At 35.1% G+C, this 19,595-nt stretch overlaps 2 protein-coding genes across 6 annotated transcripts in view; one reads left to right on the top strand and one right to left on the bottom strand.

Moving 5' to 3' along the window:
• The window catches only part of LOC132387335 (echinoderm microtubule-associated protein-like 5), a 199,617-nt gene extending 191,601 nt beyond the window's left edge, over nt 1-8,016 (top strand). For all 5 annotated transcript variants that reach the window (XM_059959693.1, XM_059959688.1, XM_059959719.1 and 2 more), the window contains 5 exons: nt 291-453; nt 2,240-2,343; nt 2,995-3,148; nt 6,074-6,174; nt 6,341-8,016. In XM_059959693.1, the coding sequence (XP_059815676.1) occupies nt 291-453; nt 2,240-2,343; nt 2,995-3,148; nt 6,074-6,174; nt 6,341-6,365 (547 nt within the window). In that variant the 3' untranslated portion in view covers nt 6,366-8,016. The remainder of the gene's footprint in view (nt 1-290; nt 454-2,239; nt 2,344-2,994; nt 3,149-6,073; nt 6,175-6,340) is intronic.
• A 558-nt stretch (nt 8,017-8,574) lies between these two features.
• zc3h14 (zinc finger CCCH-type containing 14) overlaps nt 8,575-19,595 on the bottom strand; it is a 68,309-nt gene continuing 57,288 nt past the window's right edge. Inside the window, exons 11-16 of the mRNA XM_059959762.1 lie at nt 18,260-18,453; nt 14,326-14,449; nt 11,012-11,148; nt 9,293-9,375; nt 9,100-9,209; nt 8,575-8,936 (exon numbers count right to left, since the gene is read on the bottom strand). Coding sequence (XP_059815745.1) covers nt 8,930-8,936; nt 9,100-9,209; nt 9,293-9,375; nt 11,012-11,148; nt 14,326-14,449; nt 18,260-18,453 — 655 coding nt within the window. The 3' untranslated portion in view covers nt 8,575-8,929. The remainder of the gene's footprint in view (nt 8,937-9,099; nt 9,210-9,292; nt 9,376-11,011; nt 11,149-14,325; nt 14,450-18,259; nt 18,454-19,595) is intronic.

Below are 19,595 nucleotides of genomic sequence, written 5' to 3'. Positions count from 1 at the left end.
GACCCTCCCCACTGCCAGCACATCCCTTCTTTGTTAAGGGATCCAAAACCACTCACAGTAGTCCAATACCTTATAGCGCTACGGCATTACATTCTTGCTTTTATATTCTAGTCCTCTCAAAGTGAATGCTAACATTGCATTTGCTAGGTTAGCAATTAACTACAAATCTGATAATGGTTTCAAATATTCATTTGAATATTTAAAATGAGTATACTTAAACATTTGGAAAAGAATGTTATCTGCACCATATCTTCTTGAATATATATTGATTATTGAAATATCTTCTTCAGGTTCAGCCCAAGCTCTCAATATTTGGCTGTGGGAACATGTGAAAATGTCATAGACTTTTATGACCTAAGATTAGGACCTGCATTAAATCGAATCAGCTATTGTAAAGATATTGGCAGCTTTGTTATCCAAATAGACTTCTCAGCGGACAGCAATTATATCCAGGTATTAATCACAATCTATATACCTTTATCATAGAATATTATAACATGCTGAAATCCTGCAAACAAATATATTTGGTAAAATTTAGAACATTTTTAAAAGCACTTCAGTAGGACATTTTTAATTACAGGTTATCTTGGACTATATTAAATGCTGTTTCAAAATGAAATCCCTGTTATAAATTCAAATAATAGTGTTTCCCTGTATAAATAGTGGTATTTAAATAAACTGGATTATTTCTACTCTAGTAGGGATGGCAAACCAACTGCATGCACAAACATTTTATTGGCATTTTACTGCAGCCCTTCAATTCTTTAAACTTCACACACAATAATGATACATAATAATTATCTGTACAGCCAAATGAAGCAGAATTTTTTTTTTTAAATAACCTGAGATCAGTGAGAGATGTTTTTACAGGAAATGTCTCAAGCCAGCTTGGCACTAGCTAGATGTAGGATGTTATGTTTTGAATCCTCACAGACCTGGTGTATCAATCTATATTTGGATAGTAGAAACAGTTACTGATGAAACTGGTGTTTCATGCATGGATCTCAAAACTACCGTATATAAACTAGATATAATATTTACCATCTTTAGTGCAACAAAAAAGCCTCATTGAGAGTGAACTGTATTTATTTCTATCTCCTTTATTTATACGTGTGTACATGTGCACAACATGTGTTGTGTGCTTAGCCCACTACTCTTCTTTCACTACACCCATGATTTTGTGGTTAGGCACAGTTCAAACTCCATCTTTAAATTTGCCAATGACATAACCATTGTTGGCAGAATGAGCCGTGCAGCAGTGAAAAAGATCTGCTGGTTGAGCAGCAACAACCTTGCACTTAATGCTAGTAAGACTACAAAGTTGATTGTGGACTTCAAGAAGGGAAAGTTGAGGTAACACACACCAGTCCTCATCGAGGGATCAGAGGTAGAAAGGGTGAGAGTTTCAAATTCCTGGGTGTCAACATCTGAGGATCTGTCATGGAGGCAACATTATAATGTTATTACAAAGAAGGCACAATAGTGCCTATATTTCATTAGGAGTTTGAGGATAATTAATAGCTCACCAAAGAACATTTGCAAATTTCTAGATATACTTTGGAGGTATTCTAACAGGTTGCATCACTGTCTGGTATGAAGGAGTTACTACACAGTATTAGAAAACGTTGCAGAAAGTTGTACACGGTGCCAGCTCCATCATGGGCACTAGCCTCCCCAGCATCCAGGACACCTTCAAAAGACGATGCCCCAAAGAGGCAGCTTCTATCATTGTAATTTTTTATTATTGTTATGTACTGCCTCCACAAAACCATAAATTTCATGACATATGCTACTGATTCTGAGGTACAATATCAATAACATTCAGATATGTTATTTTTCAATTGTCTTTTTAAAAGATTAATATAATTTTGGACATGTTTTCTAAAATACTTAATTTATTTCAATCTCTGTTAAAAATAGTAAAACAATGAATACATGTAAATAAACAACAGGACATCAGTTTTACTGAAAAAATGTCCATAGTTATTGTTACTAATTCATTAATTATATTCTCTGCTCAAAATTACCACTGCACACAGGAGAGTATTTTAGAAAAATATCACCAATTTGTGCATACTCTCAAAAAGGTTTGCCATTCCTGCTTTTAGTGCATGGTTTGAGCAATTTTGTCAAAGTTAATCAGTCAAAAATGTTTGCTGTTATTTAGCATTCAAATATACAAGGTAATATATTTAATCAATTAAGTGCTATGAATTAAAGACAATTATTAATTTTCTAGGTTTCTACTGGATCTTATAAACGACTGGTGTATGAGGTGCCTTCAGGAAAACAAGTTAAAGAACAATCTCGGATTGACAAAATAACTTGGGCTACTTGGACCAGGTGAACTTTTTTCCCCTTCAATTTGAACCTTCTTTCCTGGAGTTAAACACTGCATTTGTTTGAGAGCAGCAATACATTGTGGCTTGAGACTTAAAACAATTTGACAAGGCCCATTTCAGCTCCTATGTCCACAATGGGGATAAAATGAGTCTTTTTATATTATCAATTTCAGATAATAAAGCCAATGAGAGAAGTCCATTTGCTATTGAAGTTCCAATATTAGTAGCCAATTTCTCCATCACATCAATCAAGTGTATTTTAAGCCCAGATACTTAGGATAAAATTCTTGATTATTTTTCAATGTATCTCACAAAAGTAATCTTCCATCCTACTTTAAAATCTATACTATTTAATAACTATCTTAACCATGTTCTTCTTCCAGTGTAGAGCTAAGCTGTGCAAATTTCTTGCTACCATGATATTCCTGCTCTGTATCTTCCTCGATAGTTCCGATGGTCTTTTCACTTAGAATTTGTTGTCCTGTTCCTATCTGACATTGCTAATCTATGCAATTTACCTGTCTAATCCTTCTAACAGTATGCAAAGATATATGATTGATTTAGATTCAGAGTCAATATGGCAAGAAGTATTAAAGCTCAATGAGCACAAATTGGAGATCTGTTTGCAATTTACAAATTTTCATTCCTGTAGTATCCTAGGTGACGAAGTCATTGGAATTTGGTCTCGAAATCTTGATAAAGCTGATGTGAATTGTGCCTGTGTCTCTCACTCGGGACTCAACATTGTAACAGGAGATGATTTTGGAATGGTGAAACTCTTTGACTTTCCCTGCACAGAGAAATTTGTAAGTTATTTCCTACCTGCCCAAAAGAGTTAATTTTTTAAAAAATATATATTTTCTTGCTATATATTTTTCTCATCCTAAGCTTAAGACAATTAACTGTTAGACAAAGGAGCCAATGACAGCTGGTTGCCTCAAAAAATTGATTACCACTGTCAGTTTGTGTGGAATATTGTATTTTTGAAAAAAACGATTGAAATACTTGTTCACATTCCTACTGTTGTAAACTGGTGAACCAAAAGTGAAATATCATTAGTTTATTTTTAAAAATAACTGACAATGATATTAATCAAATATTTTAATAGGCACATAATTTAAATGAACAAGTAGGTATTAACAAATTAGAAAAAAAAATGTTAAATTGGAATTGCAATGTGAAAGTAAACATCCACACCACTAGGTTCAGTAACAGTTATTTCTCCTCAACCATCAGGCTCTTGAACCAGAGGGGATTACTTCACTTGACCAATATTCAATTGATTCCACAACCTATATACTCAGTTTCAAGGAGTCTATGACTCATGTTGTTGATATTTATTGCTTTTTTTCTCTTTTTGTATTTGAATAGTTTGTTGTTTTTTGCACATTGGTTGCTTGTCCATCTTTGTGTTTCTTTATTTTTTGCAGCACTCACAGTAAATACAATCTCAGGGTGGTATATGGTGATGTTATACAGTATGTACTTTGATAACAAATTTACTTTGAACATATTGGCTAAAAATGATCATTTCTGATCAGTGCAAATTTGTGGGAGATAAGTTAGAATTTTCTTCAAATCATTTTAGGCTCATTCTTGAGGAATGGGGTACTGAACTTAAATTGTTATGTCCTATGTTTTTTTGTGTTCTAGCTTTAAAAAAGTACCTCTTATTCATAATGTTCGCACTATACAGCTCGGGAGTTTGAGCATGGTGATTTTCATTAAACCTAAGGACATATGAAGTGCCAGAATTATGTCTCAAACAACTAGATACTTCATCTAATAACTGTGTACATTTAATAATATTTCCGTTAAAGTATTAGTTAAGATATCAGGGATAATCAATCTCTCAATTTAGAGTTAAAAAAATTAAGATCTTCATCTATGCTCCGCTATGTTTCCTACATCACAACAGTCTCAACCCTTAAAGTATTTCATGGTTCTAATAGGGCTTTATTGACAAACACGTCAGTCCCTATACAGATATATTGAAACGTATCCCTATACAGAGACACATTTGTTCATTTTACTTCAACTACAAAAGCAGCACAAGTCATTACATCTATCAATTGGGCTTAAGATCTGTTTCATTCTCCAGTCATCTGCAATCTGTCTTGAACGTTTCATCCCGCACTCCTTCTCCCACAAGTTTAAGTGACTTGTGTCTTTGTTGCTGTTTGAGCTATCCACTTGGCTGGCTCTGCCACCTTTCCTCCTGTCATCATGCCAAATTTCATTCTATTTTGTTTTTGACAAAACCTGTCCCTGAAAGTCAGCATAACTTCAGGAAGGGGGCCAGTGCACGCACTCCAGTTTACATAACTGTTGCTGAGGTCAAGCAGGTTAAGAGCTTCAAGTTTCTCTGAGCGAACACCACCACTAGCCTCTCCTGATCTAACCATGTTGATGCCATGCCAGGAAAGCTTACCAGCACCTCTACTTGCTCAGGAGCTAAGTAAATTTGGTATGCCCCCTTTGACCCTCAGCATTTTTTAACAATCCACGGCAACTGTTCTGCTGTACCTACAAGAAACTGCAGAATGTTATAAACACAGATCAGTACATCACAGAGACTGGCCTCCTCTCAGTAGACTCTATCTATAATTCTTGCTGCCTTGATAAAACAACCCACAAAAAGTCAAAGACCCCACTCATCACCCCCAATGATAAGACACAAATACCTGAAAGCACATCCTACCAGGCTCAAGAACAGCTTCCATCCCAATGTTATGAGATTATTGAATGATTACCTCATATGATAAAATGGACTCTTTGACCTTGTACCTTATTGTCTAGTTGCACTGCACTTTCTCTAACTGTAACTTTATTCTGCATGCTCATTGTTTAACTTTGTACTATTTCAACGCACTGTTGTAATGAACTAATCTGTATGAATAGTATGCAAGTTTATCACAATACATTGGTGCATGTGACAAGAATAAACCAATTCACCAATTATTTTGCTTTGACACCGTGTCCATTACAGATTCAATTTTCCCTACATTTTAAATGTAAATACATATTCATCCTTACCACAATTCTGTATTTGAACCTACCAGTCAACACCTTACATGGGTATAACCACATCACCCAATTACAAAGCCTTAACATCCAGCATGGATATTTCCTTTGAATGGTGTCCCTATTTAATTCCACAGGAGGGTCCATAACACTGGGTCTCTTGCTCCCTGCATTGTTATCTTCAATTTATATTGTAGGCTCCCTCCTTTATATCACAACTCTAATTGAGGATAATTCCATTTGTATATACTTACAGCAATTATGCCTAGTTCACCTCCAGAGTTTTTAAACTTCACTGATGTATGCCAATTGATTCTACTGCCTGCCAATTTTTAGAGCATTTAAACTTGAAATTACAGAAGGTAATTCAACAATAAAATAAGCAGCCATCACCAGGTTTCCTACAATTAGCAACTCAAACTTTCAACACATTAAACATTTTAAAATAAAACTGCTTTAGCAGTGATGGAGGAGGGGGAATGGAAGTAGTTAAGTTATTTTGTATCCATCATAGACTCTGTATAAAGAGACTTAGATGTGTCATCCTTCTCAATCTTAGTACTTTATACAACTTTAAACTTCTCATACAACTTTTCCATCAAAAAGAGATCATCTAAGTCAACTTGTCTGCTTATCTTGAGCACTTTGAGACTTGCCTGTTGAATTCATAATTATATTTACTACAGATCTTTTTTTTAAACACTCAGGCAAAACACAAGAAGTATCTGGGTCACTCTACTCAGATCACCAACATAAAGTTTACAAGTGGAGATCGATATGTTGTCAGTGCAGGAGGACAGGATTGTAGGTATGAATTTCAAATTTTATGACTATGAAGTTTATTCTTAGAATAATATTTGTATATGTTACCAGTAAACGAAAAGTAATTTCCACTTGTTTAAGCAGTAAAATTACACCTCCAGCATTTACAATTCACTAAATAACACTTTATTTTCTCTCCCTTCTGATTCAAGTGTGTTTGTCTGGAAGTGTCTATGAAAATAATGATTAATCAAAAGAACACGACACGGAGCCTGGATCATAAGCAGAATTGAGAAAGTTCAGTTCAATGGAAAGAAATATTTGAAGAACTCTAGGCTTTATTAAAAAGGCAGCTAATACTTTCTGCAAGCTTAAACTAGGAAGGCAATTTGGTAAATGATTTTAAGCTATTTTTGTTTTAAGGCATTTTATCAGATTTTCTACTGCACAGTGTTCAAATCACATCTTGAACTTTAGGCATAGCTTGTATTCTAACTTTAATGCTGACTTACAAATTACTTTGACCATTTTACATCTATGGTCCTGTTGTCAAGGACAGAATTTCTAAACAATCATGTGGCAATGCCATGAAAATGGTTAATTGAGTTCTATCAATACACGAAGTTAATATTGTAAGTGCACTGCTAAATGTAACACAAACTCAATATCTCAAATCTTGTGCTGTAGCTGATTTGGTAAGCAGCCTTAGGACATTTATAGTAAACTTATGCTTTCAAACTTTTTTTCCAGTGCTGTTGTGGGCTTCATCTTGAATGTACCAGTTGAATAACCTTTCAAATGGGGGGGAGAAAAAGCTGAAGCAAGCATGCCAAAACATACTATGCACTATTGTACCAATCACTGTGGCTACCTGAACAATACTTTTGGTTCAGTGTAATATGTTTAATTTTTAACTTGTATCTTTTAGATTTTTCAGGTGTCAAATTTGTGATTCTGCAGATTATAATTTTTGCATTGATATAAATATATATATATAAATAAAATGTAGCTTTTTGACATATAGTAAATGTGTAATACTTTGACTTACAACCTGGGTTGATATACACTGTACTTATGTTTTTCAAATTAATAGAATCACAAAATACTGAATTTTTTTACTTGAGTCAGTTTGCGAATGATAACTTAATGTAAAATTCCCCATAAGTAAAACTAAATACATGTAGTTAACTCCAAATAGTTTATTTGGTGATGATTGAAGTCTGTACAAAAGGATTTTCAAGTGAATTGTCAAGATAGAAATTTTACTGAAATGAATAGTCTTTGTTCCAGTGCTTACGCTGGAGCTAACCACAATTTATTACAAAATACGCATTATAACTTACCAATCCACCAAGCTGCATTATTGTAACTTTAATACTTTGCACTGTATAGTCTGTAAACAGCAATATTTCTCATGTTTTGTTATAGCTCTTCTACTCCTAATGTTTCTGATAACTTCATTTACTTAAAATCTAAAGAAACTACTATTTATGATTTTGTTTTGGAATTTAGATTAATGGAATTCTGGTTAGGAGTATTAGTTTTTACAAAAAAAAAACCTCTATCACATTTCTCAGCATGATTGTTGTGTTGCAAGGCTGAGATGCAAAAAAATCCTTTCCTAGAGAATGTTTATTAGCTGATATAAATGGTCACAGATCATTTATATCTGAACTATAATATAATGTGACAAGTTTAAAAATGCCTTCTCACAGATAATATTATTTTGAACCATTCAAGGAGTTACTAACAAGCTGAATATAATTTTTGGTCAATATACTGTTGGGTGACAAACTGATTAATGCAACTAATAATTCTCTCTAATTTATGTTGTTCACAGGAAGATGATTTTTAAACAAATTGTACAATCTCTGTTGAAAATAATCTACACCATTAAATAGCCACAAAATAATTCATTCTGATAAAGTTCCAAGTGCTTTCCTAAAAACAGTTTGTGTTCATTGTTAAATAAAACATGCCAATATTTCCAGACCATCATGTTTCTTCTAATTTTAAACTCAAACTTGCAAAAATTAAGTTATGACTTTGCTACTGAATTTACTATTAGTTTTTGAAGCAACAAATATTTCCAAGGTTGAACATCTTTAGAAAAGGGATTGAAGATCTACTGAAAGTAAAATAGCAAGTATTATATTTTATTAATTATCTTTTAGTATTTTTTTGAAAATTCCTCTGCAAATTCTCGTGGGATAAACCAGGAGAAGAATATCTCTAACTTTTTTTAAAAAATGTTTCCACTATGAAATACACCACCTAGGGCAATGCTGTGCCTTATTGTACATTACAGTAGTGGAAGAGCATTACAAGATCTTAAAATGCATACAATGCCCAAAATACAAAGATATAATAAATGGCAAAGAACTGATCATGAATAAATTATCTGAAGGCCAGCCACTGTGTAAAAAAACACAAAACAAGTAACTGATTCATTAAACAAACTTAGTTCTTTTTACTGCAAACTTAATCTCAACAAAATTGACCTTACATCAAATACTGATTTTCTTTAAATTTTCCACCGAATTTAAGATACTGTCTCTAACAGCACAAAATACAAGTTACACAATGTACCTTATGAACTCATCGTAGAGAAATTACATGTCTGTATCCAAATTATGCACAAAAAATCTAGTAAGTACATGTCTGAAGAAAATTATTTGTAAAATGTTTGATATTCAGTGTTAAACAATATTGGAAGAGGGGCAATACAAATTTGTAAAATGCTACATTAAATAGTTGCAACCTTATGTCCACAATATGGGATTCTGCACGATCCAAACTGATCATTCACTGTAAAAGAAAGTATAGATATCTCAGATTTAATGAATAGTACAAAATTGAATTATTTACAATGTGGTGAAACACATGATGGGAGAAAATTAGCCTTTAATATTTACAATTTAACCAACTTTCAAATGATTAATAAAGTTCTTATTTTTCAATGCTGTATTACCTATTTTGTTGAGATCTGGTCCATTTTAGAGCATGGCGTGGAGGTAATGTAATTGTAGGGTGGTAAAATGTACAGTCAGTTCTCTTACACTGTGTATTGAATCGACATGGCTAAGAAAAACAAAGGGAGAGTCGTCACTTGTACAGAATAACCTCATTTCAATAAACTAATCCTTTCAAATGACACTGTTTACCTTTGGATGAATAAAAGGACACTCCACTTTTTTGCAACCTGGAAAGAATCGACATAAAGAACTTCCTGCTGTTGTCACAGGAGCTATAAGATAAATTTAAGATACAAGGTAAGCTGTATTTTTTTAAAATGTGTTAACGCTAAAGCACAGTATCAGTGATTTTCCGTACTATTCCTACTCTACTACACCGTTTAACCTTTACAATTTTCCTAACCTTATCCAAAACTTTGAATGCAAACTACCCATATAAAGCAGTATATGATATGTAAATTGTCACTTCAAAAAATAAATGCGCTTGCAGACCAACAATTTCCCCTTGAGGGGATTCGGGCAGGTCATTTCAAAAATGTATTCCACAGTTCTCAAACACCAGAAGTTTGTTGGTTGACAGCACAGGGGAGATACCAACTTCAGCTTAGTGCCTACCTCTGAAGTGCTGATTGGGGTCTAATCACACAAGGGACTAATTTTAGAAAGCGACACAAGGTGCTGAATAGCCTTTTCCAATTTTAAGGTACTAAATGTCCATTGTTTGGTTACAACTATAGAGCTGCCTTTACTGTAGTCCTTAAAATTCAAGTTACCAAACCACATTAAGTACTTTAAAATATTTTGTGGTGAAAGTTTCTTAATAATACAGAATGGCATGATAACTAAGTAGGAGGTATCATATACCTTATAGATTTGATCCTTTATTTATAAGAAGGCACAAAAGTTCAAAAGATCAGCCAGATACAAACCCTTTCAATTTTTATGCGGCAGAGGGGGAAAAGGAGTTGTTTGTAGAAATACATTAATAAAATTCACAATATTAGCTTTCTTAAACTAAATGTTTTTCTGAACAACAATCATCATTAGGCAGAATTTAAGATGCAAGAAAGTACTGGATTGTAAAACAGAGCAATATACAAAGGAATAAAACATTTACCTACAAGATATCTCTATATTTCTTAAAACTGATTATGGACAGATTCAGATAGCTTATCTAATGGTCATATTTCGTGTGTCAACCAAAACAGTGAGTACACATTCCACTGAGGAAAGCGTCACAGCCAAGATTGACTATATGCACATGGATGTGGCAGATCTGTGCATTGCTGTGGTTTGATGTCCAATCCTGGGAATGACTAGTTTGTATTGATCAAGTGAGAGTTTGCTTGGTCAGATGTATAGATCCTATTTGATTTTGAGTGGCTATAACCCAACTACAATGGTATGTTGGTTAACAGCACAAGGTCATTCAATATTCAGCACCATGTGAGGGGGACATGCTACCATGGAAAGTGATACATTTACCACTCTACGGAGTGGTACAGATACAGCCGCACTCTGAACCTGATCACGGACAACACATCTTGATCCATGCCAATCAATGTAGGTTAAAATTACTAAAGATTACATCTGACTGAACCAGAAGGGTATTCCTGACAATGAGCAGTCTTTTGGTTATTATTAAGAACTAAAAAAAAACAAATTTCAGATTATTAATTTTAAAACTCTGGAACAATTTGTGCCATTTTATGTGTCTTGTCTATCCCAGTACAGTCTTCTGCAGTACCGTCTGGTAATTTAACCTCTTATTATGAACCTCTGATTTCAGCAGCAATAGCACAGAAGATGTTTTATCACTCATTTACACTGAAAAGATTGTCTACTGGGAACAAGCTCAAGTATTGAGATTTAAGTTACATTTATGAATCAATATTGTAGCATACAAACCTGGCTGTTTTGGCATTACAGCAGTTCGTTTGCTTGCATGTGTGTATGGACAATCTGGTCTAGTACACTTGGAATCATATTTGCAATTCGGATGGATAAATAGGCACTTGTCCCCATATTTACATTTTGGAAAGGTTCTAAAAAAAAAATTGGAAAATGTTAATACAAATTATCATAATGAACTTCCATACATACTGGTTAAAATTTATGCTCTTGCCAAAAAATACTAAAATGAGAATTTAAAGAAGTAATAGAATATAAACAAAAAAATGTCAACATTCATTCAAGCACAAATACATTATTTATATGTTTAAAACTGATCATTTTATTTCGAATCAAGGTGACTAGCATTCAAAGAGCTACTTCTTTAGAATTATACTGCTCAGTATGATTTGCTTACACAAAGCAAGCTCCATCATGGGCACCAGCCTCCTATCATTGAGGTCATCTTCAAATGGCGATGGCTCAGAAAGGTAGCAACCATCATAAGATCTCTACCACGTGCCCTTTTCTTATTACTACCATCAGGGAGGAAGTACAGGAGACTTAAAGCACACACTCAACGTTTTAGGAACAGCTTCTTCCCCTCGGTCATCAGATTTCTGAATGGTCAATGAACATTTCCTCACTATCTTGCCCAGTTTTACACTAATTTATTTTTATTATATTTCTTATTGTATAGTTTTTTTTTAAATGTCTTGCACTTACTGCTGCTACAAAACAACAAATTTCAAGACATGTCAGTGACAATAAAAGCTGATTCTGAATCAGTATTACCAAATAATGTAAAAGAATCAGTTCATGTTTTTTTTATGAATTTGAAACAGGATACAAAATGCAGTAGATACTCAACAGATCAGGTAGTATTTGTGGTTAAAATTATTACATTTAAGATTGATCACCCTTCTGCAGGTTCTGAAGAGGTTATTAATCCTTAACACCACAGCTAGAAAATAAAATCCTCAGAGTTTAACATAATCTCTAGCTGAAGATACCTCTCACTTTTGACCCAATTGCTGACATGGTATAATACAAAGATGATGATAATAATAATAATAGAGATAGATAGATAGCTGAGCCATAAATGATGAGTCGTTGAAAATGACTGTTTCCATAATTTGTGGGAACAGTTCAGTGATGGGGTTTCCCTGTCCGTGCTTTTCATTCCCATAAGTGAATGTACCAAAATGACTGCGTTTCCCAAGTCCTCTTGTATGAAGCCTTCCAAAAGTTCACCACTCTTAAAGTCAAGAGCTTGCTTCGCATTTCAGTTCTAAATGGCTGACTTGTATCAGTTTTCAGTACTGTTAATTTCAATGCTAATTTTATTTTTAGCTCCCTGTTCTTCACTATTTCCAGATGATTTTTTTTGTCATTTTCCATGAAATCAGTAAAACATTTCCTTGTTCCCCATTTTTCAAGAGATCTCACCCAATCATTCTTAAACTGGAAGTTAGAGGGCTACTGAGTACAGGCTCCCAATGTTGGGGAAGAATAAGAACTAATGGAAAAAGAACCACTGCAGGACAGAGCACCTGTGATCAGATGTTAACCTTAGGATGGCATAAGGGTACAAATGAAACTACCCTCAATAGTACTTACTAAATTTGTGGAAACCGGACATACACTTGGCTGCCAAAATATTCAACTGGGGATTGCTATTTGGGTTAAGTAGCACCATTTATACATCATACTTAAGATCTGAATCATCAGCCTCATTATACAAGGAAAACGGGCAATCATGGAAGGTGAGAGATTTTGGATGAAAGCCTTTCCAATGTATGGTGTGGGATAAATAATCAGAGAACTAGTCATTAAGGTTCCCACATTAGAGAAATTAGCAAATGAAACATCATATTCTTTTGGTCAAACAAGAGAAGCCTTTTTGGCAATATCAGCTGAGTTAGTAGCAGCAAGAACTGTAGCATTGCAAAACAGAATGGCCCTAGACTTTTGTTGTCTGAAAAGGGAGGCACTTGTGCCCTAACAGGATAAGAATGTTACACTATATCCCTGACAAATCAGAAAATATAACTTATCTAACTGATCACATTAGAAAAACCATTGAAAAAAATATCAAGAAAAGTAGGGGACCAGTTTCATAATTACAATCCTACAGGATGGTGGCCATTTGGAAGCCTGAGTGGATGGTGAGCTATACTGGTTCACTATGGTATAATACTGGGTGCAATAATAGTAGTTGTAGTTGTACTGCAGTGAATATGTAGAGCAATACCCTCACAGGGATGAAACCAGCCTCTTATTCCTGTATATTATACAGGAAGAAGAGCTCCAGAGGATGTAATAAACAAGGAGGAGGATTATTTAGCTATGAGAAATTTACCACCAGATATGAATCCCCTTTTGCTGACACAGATCTTGAAGGTTGATCTTATAGTCAACAAGGGGGGAATTATGGAGTAAGAGTCAGCAAAGGGGCTAATGAACTAAGTAACTAACTTGTATTTTTCTATTTGAGCTTTGTAACCCAATATTCTAGGCTTAGACCTGCAGTCTTTCACAACCAAGAAGCAGGTTCCAATTGAGGGTAGTTGAAAAACAGGAATGTGCCCTCACATGATTTAGCCACTTCTTCGTTCTATGATTAAAAATATCTTGTGTAACAGAGGTACTCGCATGCTACTAGTCGCACACACTTGTCTGTTCATGATACGCAGAAATCACTCTGTAGCCTAGAGCCTTTCATCTTCCTGCAGGCTCTCCATGATATCATGCTGAATTAAAGCATCACTGCTTGAAGTCTGATCTCTAGAAGCATTTTCTTCAAGAAATATACATTAATTGATTTATCAGTATACATAAAAGTTATCTTCATTGCTGCTACAAGAATGTAAAATGTCACACAGAAAAAGTGATTCAATAGTTACGCAAATTCAATTAGTCCAATTGCTTTGGGTACCTACATAATGATCAGTCAAATTCACATAGAGAATTACTTTTCTGATGAATAGCTTTCCTTAAAATATAATAGGTGGTAGTAGTTACTTTACATTATTTAGCCACCATTATTGCAGTAATAAATAAATATGAAATGCACCATATTGAAGCCTTCTTTGTACTGTTAAGTATACTGCTATTTATCTAGACTTAACTAAAGGTTATTTTGAAAATTGTTCTGTTGAACAAAACCAAACTGAAACCAGTAAAGCAGCATTACATTTACTCTTTAATTTTAAAAAAATTTTCAGTAAACGTAAATGTACATAAGTAAAGTTAAAGAGAACTGTTCTGGCTGTCATTATCAATATATAATATATATTATCAATAATAAATACTTTTAACTTGATACTCACTTGCACGAGGTCACAGGATGATGATACATACAATCATCACCATTTTTACAGGCAGGCCAGTACTTGCATCTTTCTAGAAGCTTCTGTCGTTTTGCTTGAAAGTTGCTGTCATCGATCTCTTCTTCTGATATTGGAAAAAGATTTGATTGTATGTTCCAAGTTAAATTGCTTTATTTTGTTAAAATTGCTTTAATTTCTGCCAATTTACATTAGTTAATTTCTTAGCCAAATTTTCGAAAAAGGTCATCAAATAAACAAATTAACAAATATATTTTAATGATCCAAACAAGTCAAATATTTAATGTTTACCGTCTTTCTTCTTGGATGCTACCTCTGGACTACAATAAGCAACTCTGGCATGCAGCAAGTACAGCCATCCAACACCAGATCCAAACAGAATATAACACACCTTCTGCCAAACCACCAACAGCAAAAATAAATTCTGACTGTCTACTCCAAAAAGGGCAAGGATCTCACACATGACAAACCAGCCATTTCTCCACTCTATATTCCTAAATTCTAGTTGTTTTAACCCTGAATCAGAGCAGAATCACTGATACCTTGCCCTGCATGCTCTTGCTAAACTCAATTTGCTCAGTTTTTGGGCAGGAGGAGGGATTTGGGGGGTTGATGTGCCTGTTCCATTTTTGTTCATTTTTTGGCAGGGAGGTGGGATTTGGGGGTTGATAATTGTGCTGCCTTTCTTTTTTGGTTTCATGGCTACCCAGAGAATTGAAGTACTTCAGAGTGGTATACTTTGATAATAGATAAACCTTTGAAGATTTCATGCACAGTAACCACAGCCCCACTTCAAGATCCTGCAGTCATTAGTTGATGTCCTGTAAACTGTTATATCCTCTCCGGCTTCCCTTTCTTCCGAAGGACTGTGAACATGTCAATTCTGACATCTATTACAGATTTTTCACAACAGTCAGGGCATCGAACTTAGGAGTAGGATTATTATATTACAGTTATACAAGTTGTTAGCCGGCCAGTGCCGTAGTGGCACTTTCACCGGACATGGAAGCGAGTAGTACCAGCTTCAAATCCAGCCAGTTCCTTGCATGCTTTCCATCCATGCTGGGTTGGGCGTCAAGCTAGGAATTCAGCCTCAAAAATTAGACAGAGCTACTAAGTAAACCACAAGGTGAGGAAAGGAACATCAACACAAGTTGCTATTGAGACCACACTTGGAGTATTGTGCAGAGTTTAGATCACCTTGTTATAGGAAACATGATCAAGCTGGAGAGGGTGCAAAAGAGATTCACAAGGAACATCAACACAAGTTGCTATTGAGACCACACTTGGGAGTATTGTGCAGAGTTTAGATCACCTTGTTATAGGAAACATGATCAAGCTAGAGAGGGTGCAAAAGAGATTCACAAGGAACATCAACACAAGTTGCTATTGAGACCACACTTGGAGTATTGTGCAGAGTTTAGATCACCTTGTTATAGGAAACATGATCAAGCTGGAGAGGGTACAAAAGAGATTCACAAGGATGTTGCCAAGACAGGAGAGTTGGCCACACTGGATCTTTATTCCTTGGAGTGCAGGAGAATGAGAGTTAACCCCATAGAAGTTTATAAAATCATAAGGGTTACAAATAAGTGGAAGTCATCTTTTTCTCAGGTTTGGGGAGACCAAAACTAGAGGGCACAGATACAAGATAAGGATGAAGAGATTTAAAAGAGACCAGAGAGGTAACTGCTATACACAGAGGGTAATGAGGATCCTGAATAAGTTGCCAGAGGAAGTGGTCGAGGTGGATACAATTGCAAAATTTTTGAGGCATTTGGATAGGTACATGGGAGGGAAGGGCTTGCGGGGTTATAGGCTGAATGCCGGTAACTGGAACTAACGGAGGATGATGTGATCAGCATAGACCAGTTGAGCTGGAAGGCTTGTTTCCTTCCCATATTTTCTCTAACACCTTGTTTAAATTATTCCACCTACATTTTGATTCTAAGACAGGACTATAAATAGGCCTAAACACAATTCACAGATGAATTATATCTCTTTGTTGTCTCTGCCGTTATTTAAAAAGGATAATCACACCACTCTCCTAGAACTATTAACATTACTAAGCAGAAATAAGGTGCCTTTCACTCAATTCCATTGTTATTTTGCTAATCAGTGCCAAATATCTAGAGCAATGCCTTCTTCTATCACCCTTATCTATAGTTCTATGTGGTCAGACTCTTCTAATAGTTGACAATGCCCAGCACACTCTTTCTCCTGCTCCTCCATTACTTCCATCCAGTTAGTGTACTTTTCAAAAACCCAGCATCAAGAAAAACTTATTATTAAATATTGGAAAACAAAATATATCACCTTTAGTATTGGGCACAAGCTCCTTAGCTATGAACTTTCATCTGAGTTTCTCACCACCGCATTAAACAGAGTTAAACAGAATCCAATTTTAAACTATCGATGGGATTTGAATACAAGAGCAGAACAAATTTGGCCGCCGCCTTCCATTTCTTGTGTTCTTGTATCAGAATCCCTCGCGACAGCATCCCATTCAATGAAATCATTCATAATCATCTACCCCATTGACTTTATTGCCAAAGCCCCTTCCCCGTTTCTCAAAATTTATTTAAATATAATCAATGATTGAACAATCAAACCCCCCCCCCCCCGGGATATATAATTCCAATGTTTACAATCTTCTCAGTAAACAAATTTCACATTTGGCCCATTATCCCGATTCTCATTATAGACTCTCCAGTGGATACAGACTAACAGCATTAACCTATCATTCAGAACTGTCTATCAAGCAGATCGTGTCCCACTCTTCCATATTCCAACAAGGAAACATCAATTCTACTCATAGAACAGTACAGCCTTTTCTTAGTGTCTCAGGGAACATCCCTATTATCAATCTTGTGAATATGCATTCATTTCCTTCAGTGAATGTATACACCTACTAAGAATTAAAACTACATGCTAATCTCAGGTTGCATGTGAGGCTGCATTTGAATGTATTGCATTCACTAGTTTTCTCTCAACTATCCCACCTATTACACCAAGAATTATTATACTTAATCATATTATGATTTTTTCACAAGTATTAGTAATTCATCTCTTTTTCTCTTCCTCTTCTTGTATTATGGTGTTGCACTTATTTCTTTTAAATTTTTTCCAGAATCCAAGAAATGTGGAAAAAGTCACACTTTTACAGACTTCTATTTCCTTCAGAATATTGTTTTCTTTGACCTTTGCTGCTGAAGCTCATTTCTTTGTTTTACCATCACAACATTCAATTAAAGCCTTGTTTTCTTGGCTGGCCTTCTCCTCCCCACCATAAATTTAATCTCATTCAAAACTTAACTTCTCACTTACTTGCTTGCATGTTTTTGCATAAATCAAAACATGCAAGCAAGTTGCAAGAATAAACTTACAACAAGGAACACGAGCATGAACCGATAAAAATAAAAGAATCTATAGGCCTTTAGGCTCTTCAAACCAATCTATTAATCTCTGCTCTAAATAGCAACTGCATAGGAAATTTCCAAAGATTTGCTGCCCTCTACCACTTATTCTGAAACTATAAACCTTGGTTTTAGATTGCTCAGCCAAGGAAAGTACTCTTCCTGCAATCAACCTGTCAAAAATGGAAAGAATTTTGTAAATTTCAATGAGATCTACTCATTCTTCTAAACTCCAGGGAAGACATACCTGACCTGCTCAATACCTTCCTTCAGCAAACCTTCTACCCCTCGGATCAGCTTAATGAAGAACATTAACAAAAAAACAACAGAAACATGAAAGCACGTTTACTTCCCCCAAAATGTCTCCCACTACAATGTAAGGGAAGAAAATTAACAGTATAGTTAGGTCACAAAATGTGCTTCATTAGCTGAACATTTTTTAATTAAATCTAGACTTTTTTAAGTGCAATTATTAACTAAGAATACTAACAGACAATTACCATCAGATTCAATCAATGTTTGAGCAACAGACTGCATTGATGATTTGTATTTCCTTCCAGCCTCTTGTAAGAGACCACTTTGCTCTATTGGCTCAGTCTCCTCATCTTGTTCTGAAATAGATTCAGGAGGACTTGGAATGCCATCCAGTGTCACAATAAATTTAGGACTCGATTCCTCGGAGTCAGTTTGATCTCTATTAGGAAATATAAAAATAGTAATTAATATAAAGCTTCTTTCATCTTAATTTCAGCAAGTAATGCTAAAAGATGATAAACATCTCTCAATATTGTCAGAATAATAAATTGTCTAAAGAAGCCAACTATCAAAGAGCCCAAAAATTATTTAAAATATTTTACAGTCTCTCAGCTACCCGAGTCACTGATTTACTGAGTCACTTTAGATTTAATGTAATTAGCCACTCCTGTTCTTTATACCCATCCTTAAAAGGCCCTTGGGAAGATGAAATCAAATCACCTTGTTTAAGCCATAGATCATAAGAGATAGCAACAGAATTAGGCCATTCAGCCCATTAAATCTGCTTAGCCATTCCATCATGGCTGATTTATTATCCACCACAACCCCATTCTCCTGCCTTGTCCCTGTAATCTTTTCACACCCTTACTAATCAAGAACCTATAAATCTCCACTTTAAATATGCCCACATCCATCTGCGGCAATGAATTCCACAGATTCACCACCACCTGGCTGAAGAAATTCCTCATCTCTGTTCTAAAGCAACATCCTTCTATTCTGAGGCTGTTCCCTGTGGTCCTAGACTCCCCCAAGAAAGGAAACATCCTCTCCATATCTACTCTATCCAGGCCCATTAAGTCTATGTGGAGAAGAGCATAAACGAAGGGAGAAAGTACATCCAAGTTAGCTTGGTATGCATCTTGGAGGCGAAATTGCTTGTGTCTTATCCCCAGATGCTTGTTACCTTTGTTTAGCTGGTGACATTATGACCTTAATCATTTGAATGCTTAACACTGGGTAGAAATAACAACTTAAAGATCTACATTTTAAAATAAATTTGCTAAGCCATTAGATGAGTTTGTATTGACAGAATTCCCTGTTGCTGAAGCACAGCATTCTAAAATTCTATTATTGGTGAAATTAGGTTAAGATCAGTTCAATTAACTAAAGGTGCAAATTTCTGCAAAAGAACTTGAGAATGGGACTTATTTACATTTATTGATAGTCAATACGTGCAAGTAAACAACTGCTGGCTTAGGAAGATAACAGGGTTAATCTACAAATTGCACAGTCTTGGAACTTACCTTCATTCGCCCCATCAATGAACTGTTCCCACAAGCCATGGACTCAATTCCAAAAGCT

The sequence above is a fragment of the Hypanus sabinus genome, chromosome 2 (assembly GCF_030144855.1).
Source record: "Hypanus sabinus isolate sHypSab1 chromosome 2, sHypSab1.hap1, whole genome shotgun sequence".
Classification (NCBI taxonomy): domain Eukaryota; kingdom Metazoa; phylum Chordata; class Chondrichthyes; order Myliobatiformes; family Dasyatidae; genus Hypanus; species Hypanus sabinus.
The sequence above is the reverse complement of the archived record's forward strand: the minus strand, read 5'-3'. Positions and strand labels throughout refer to the sequence as shown.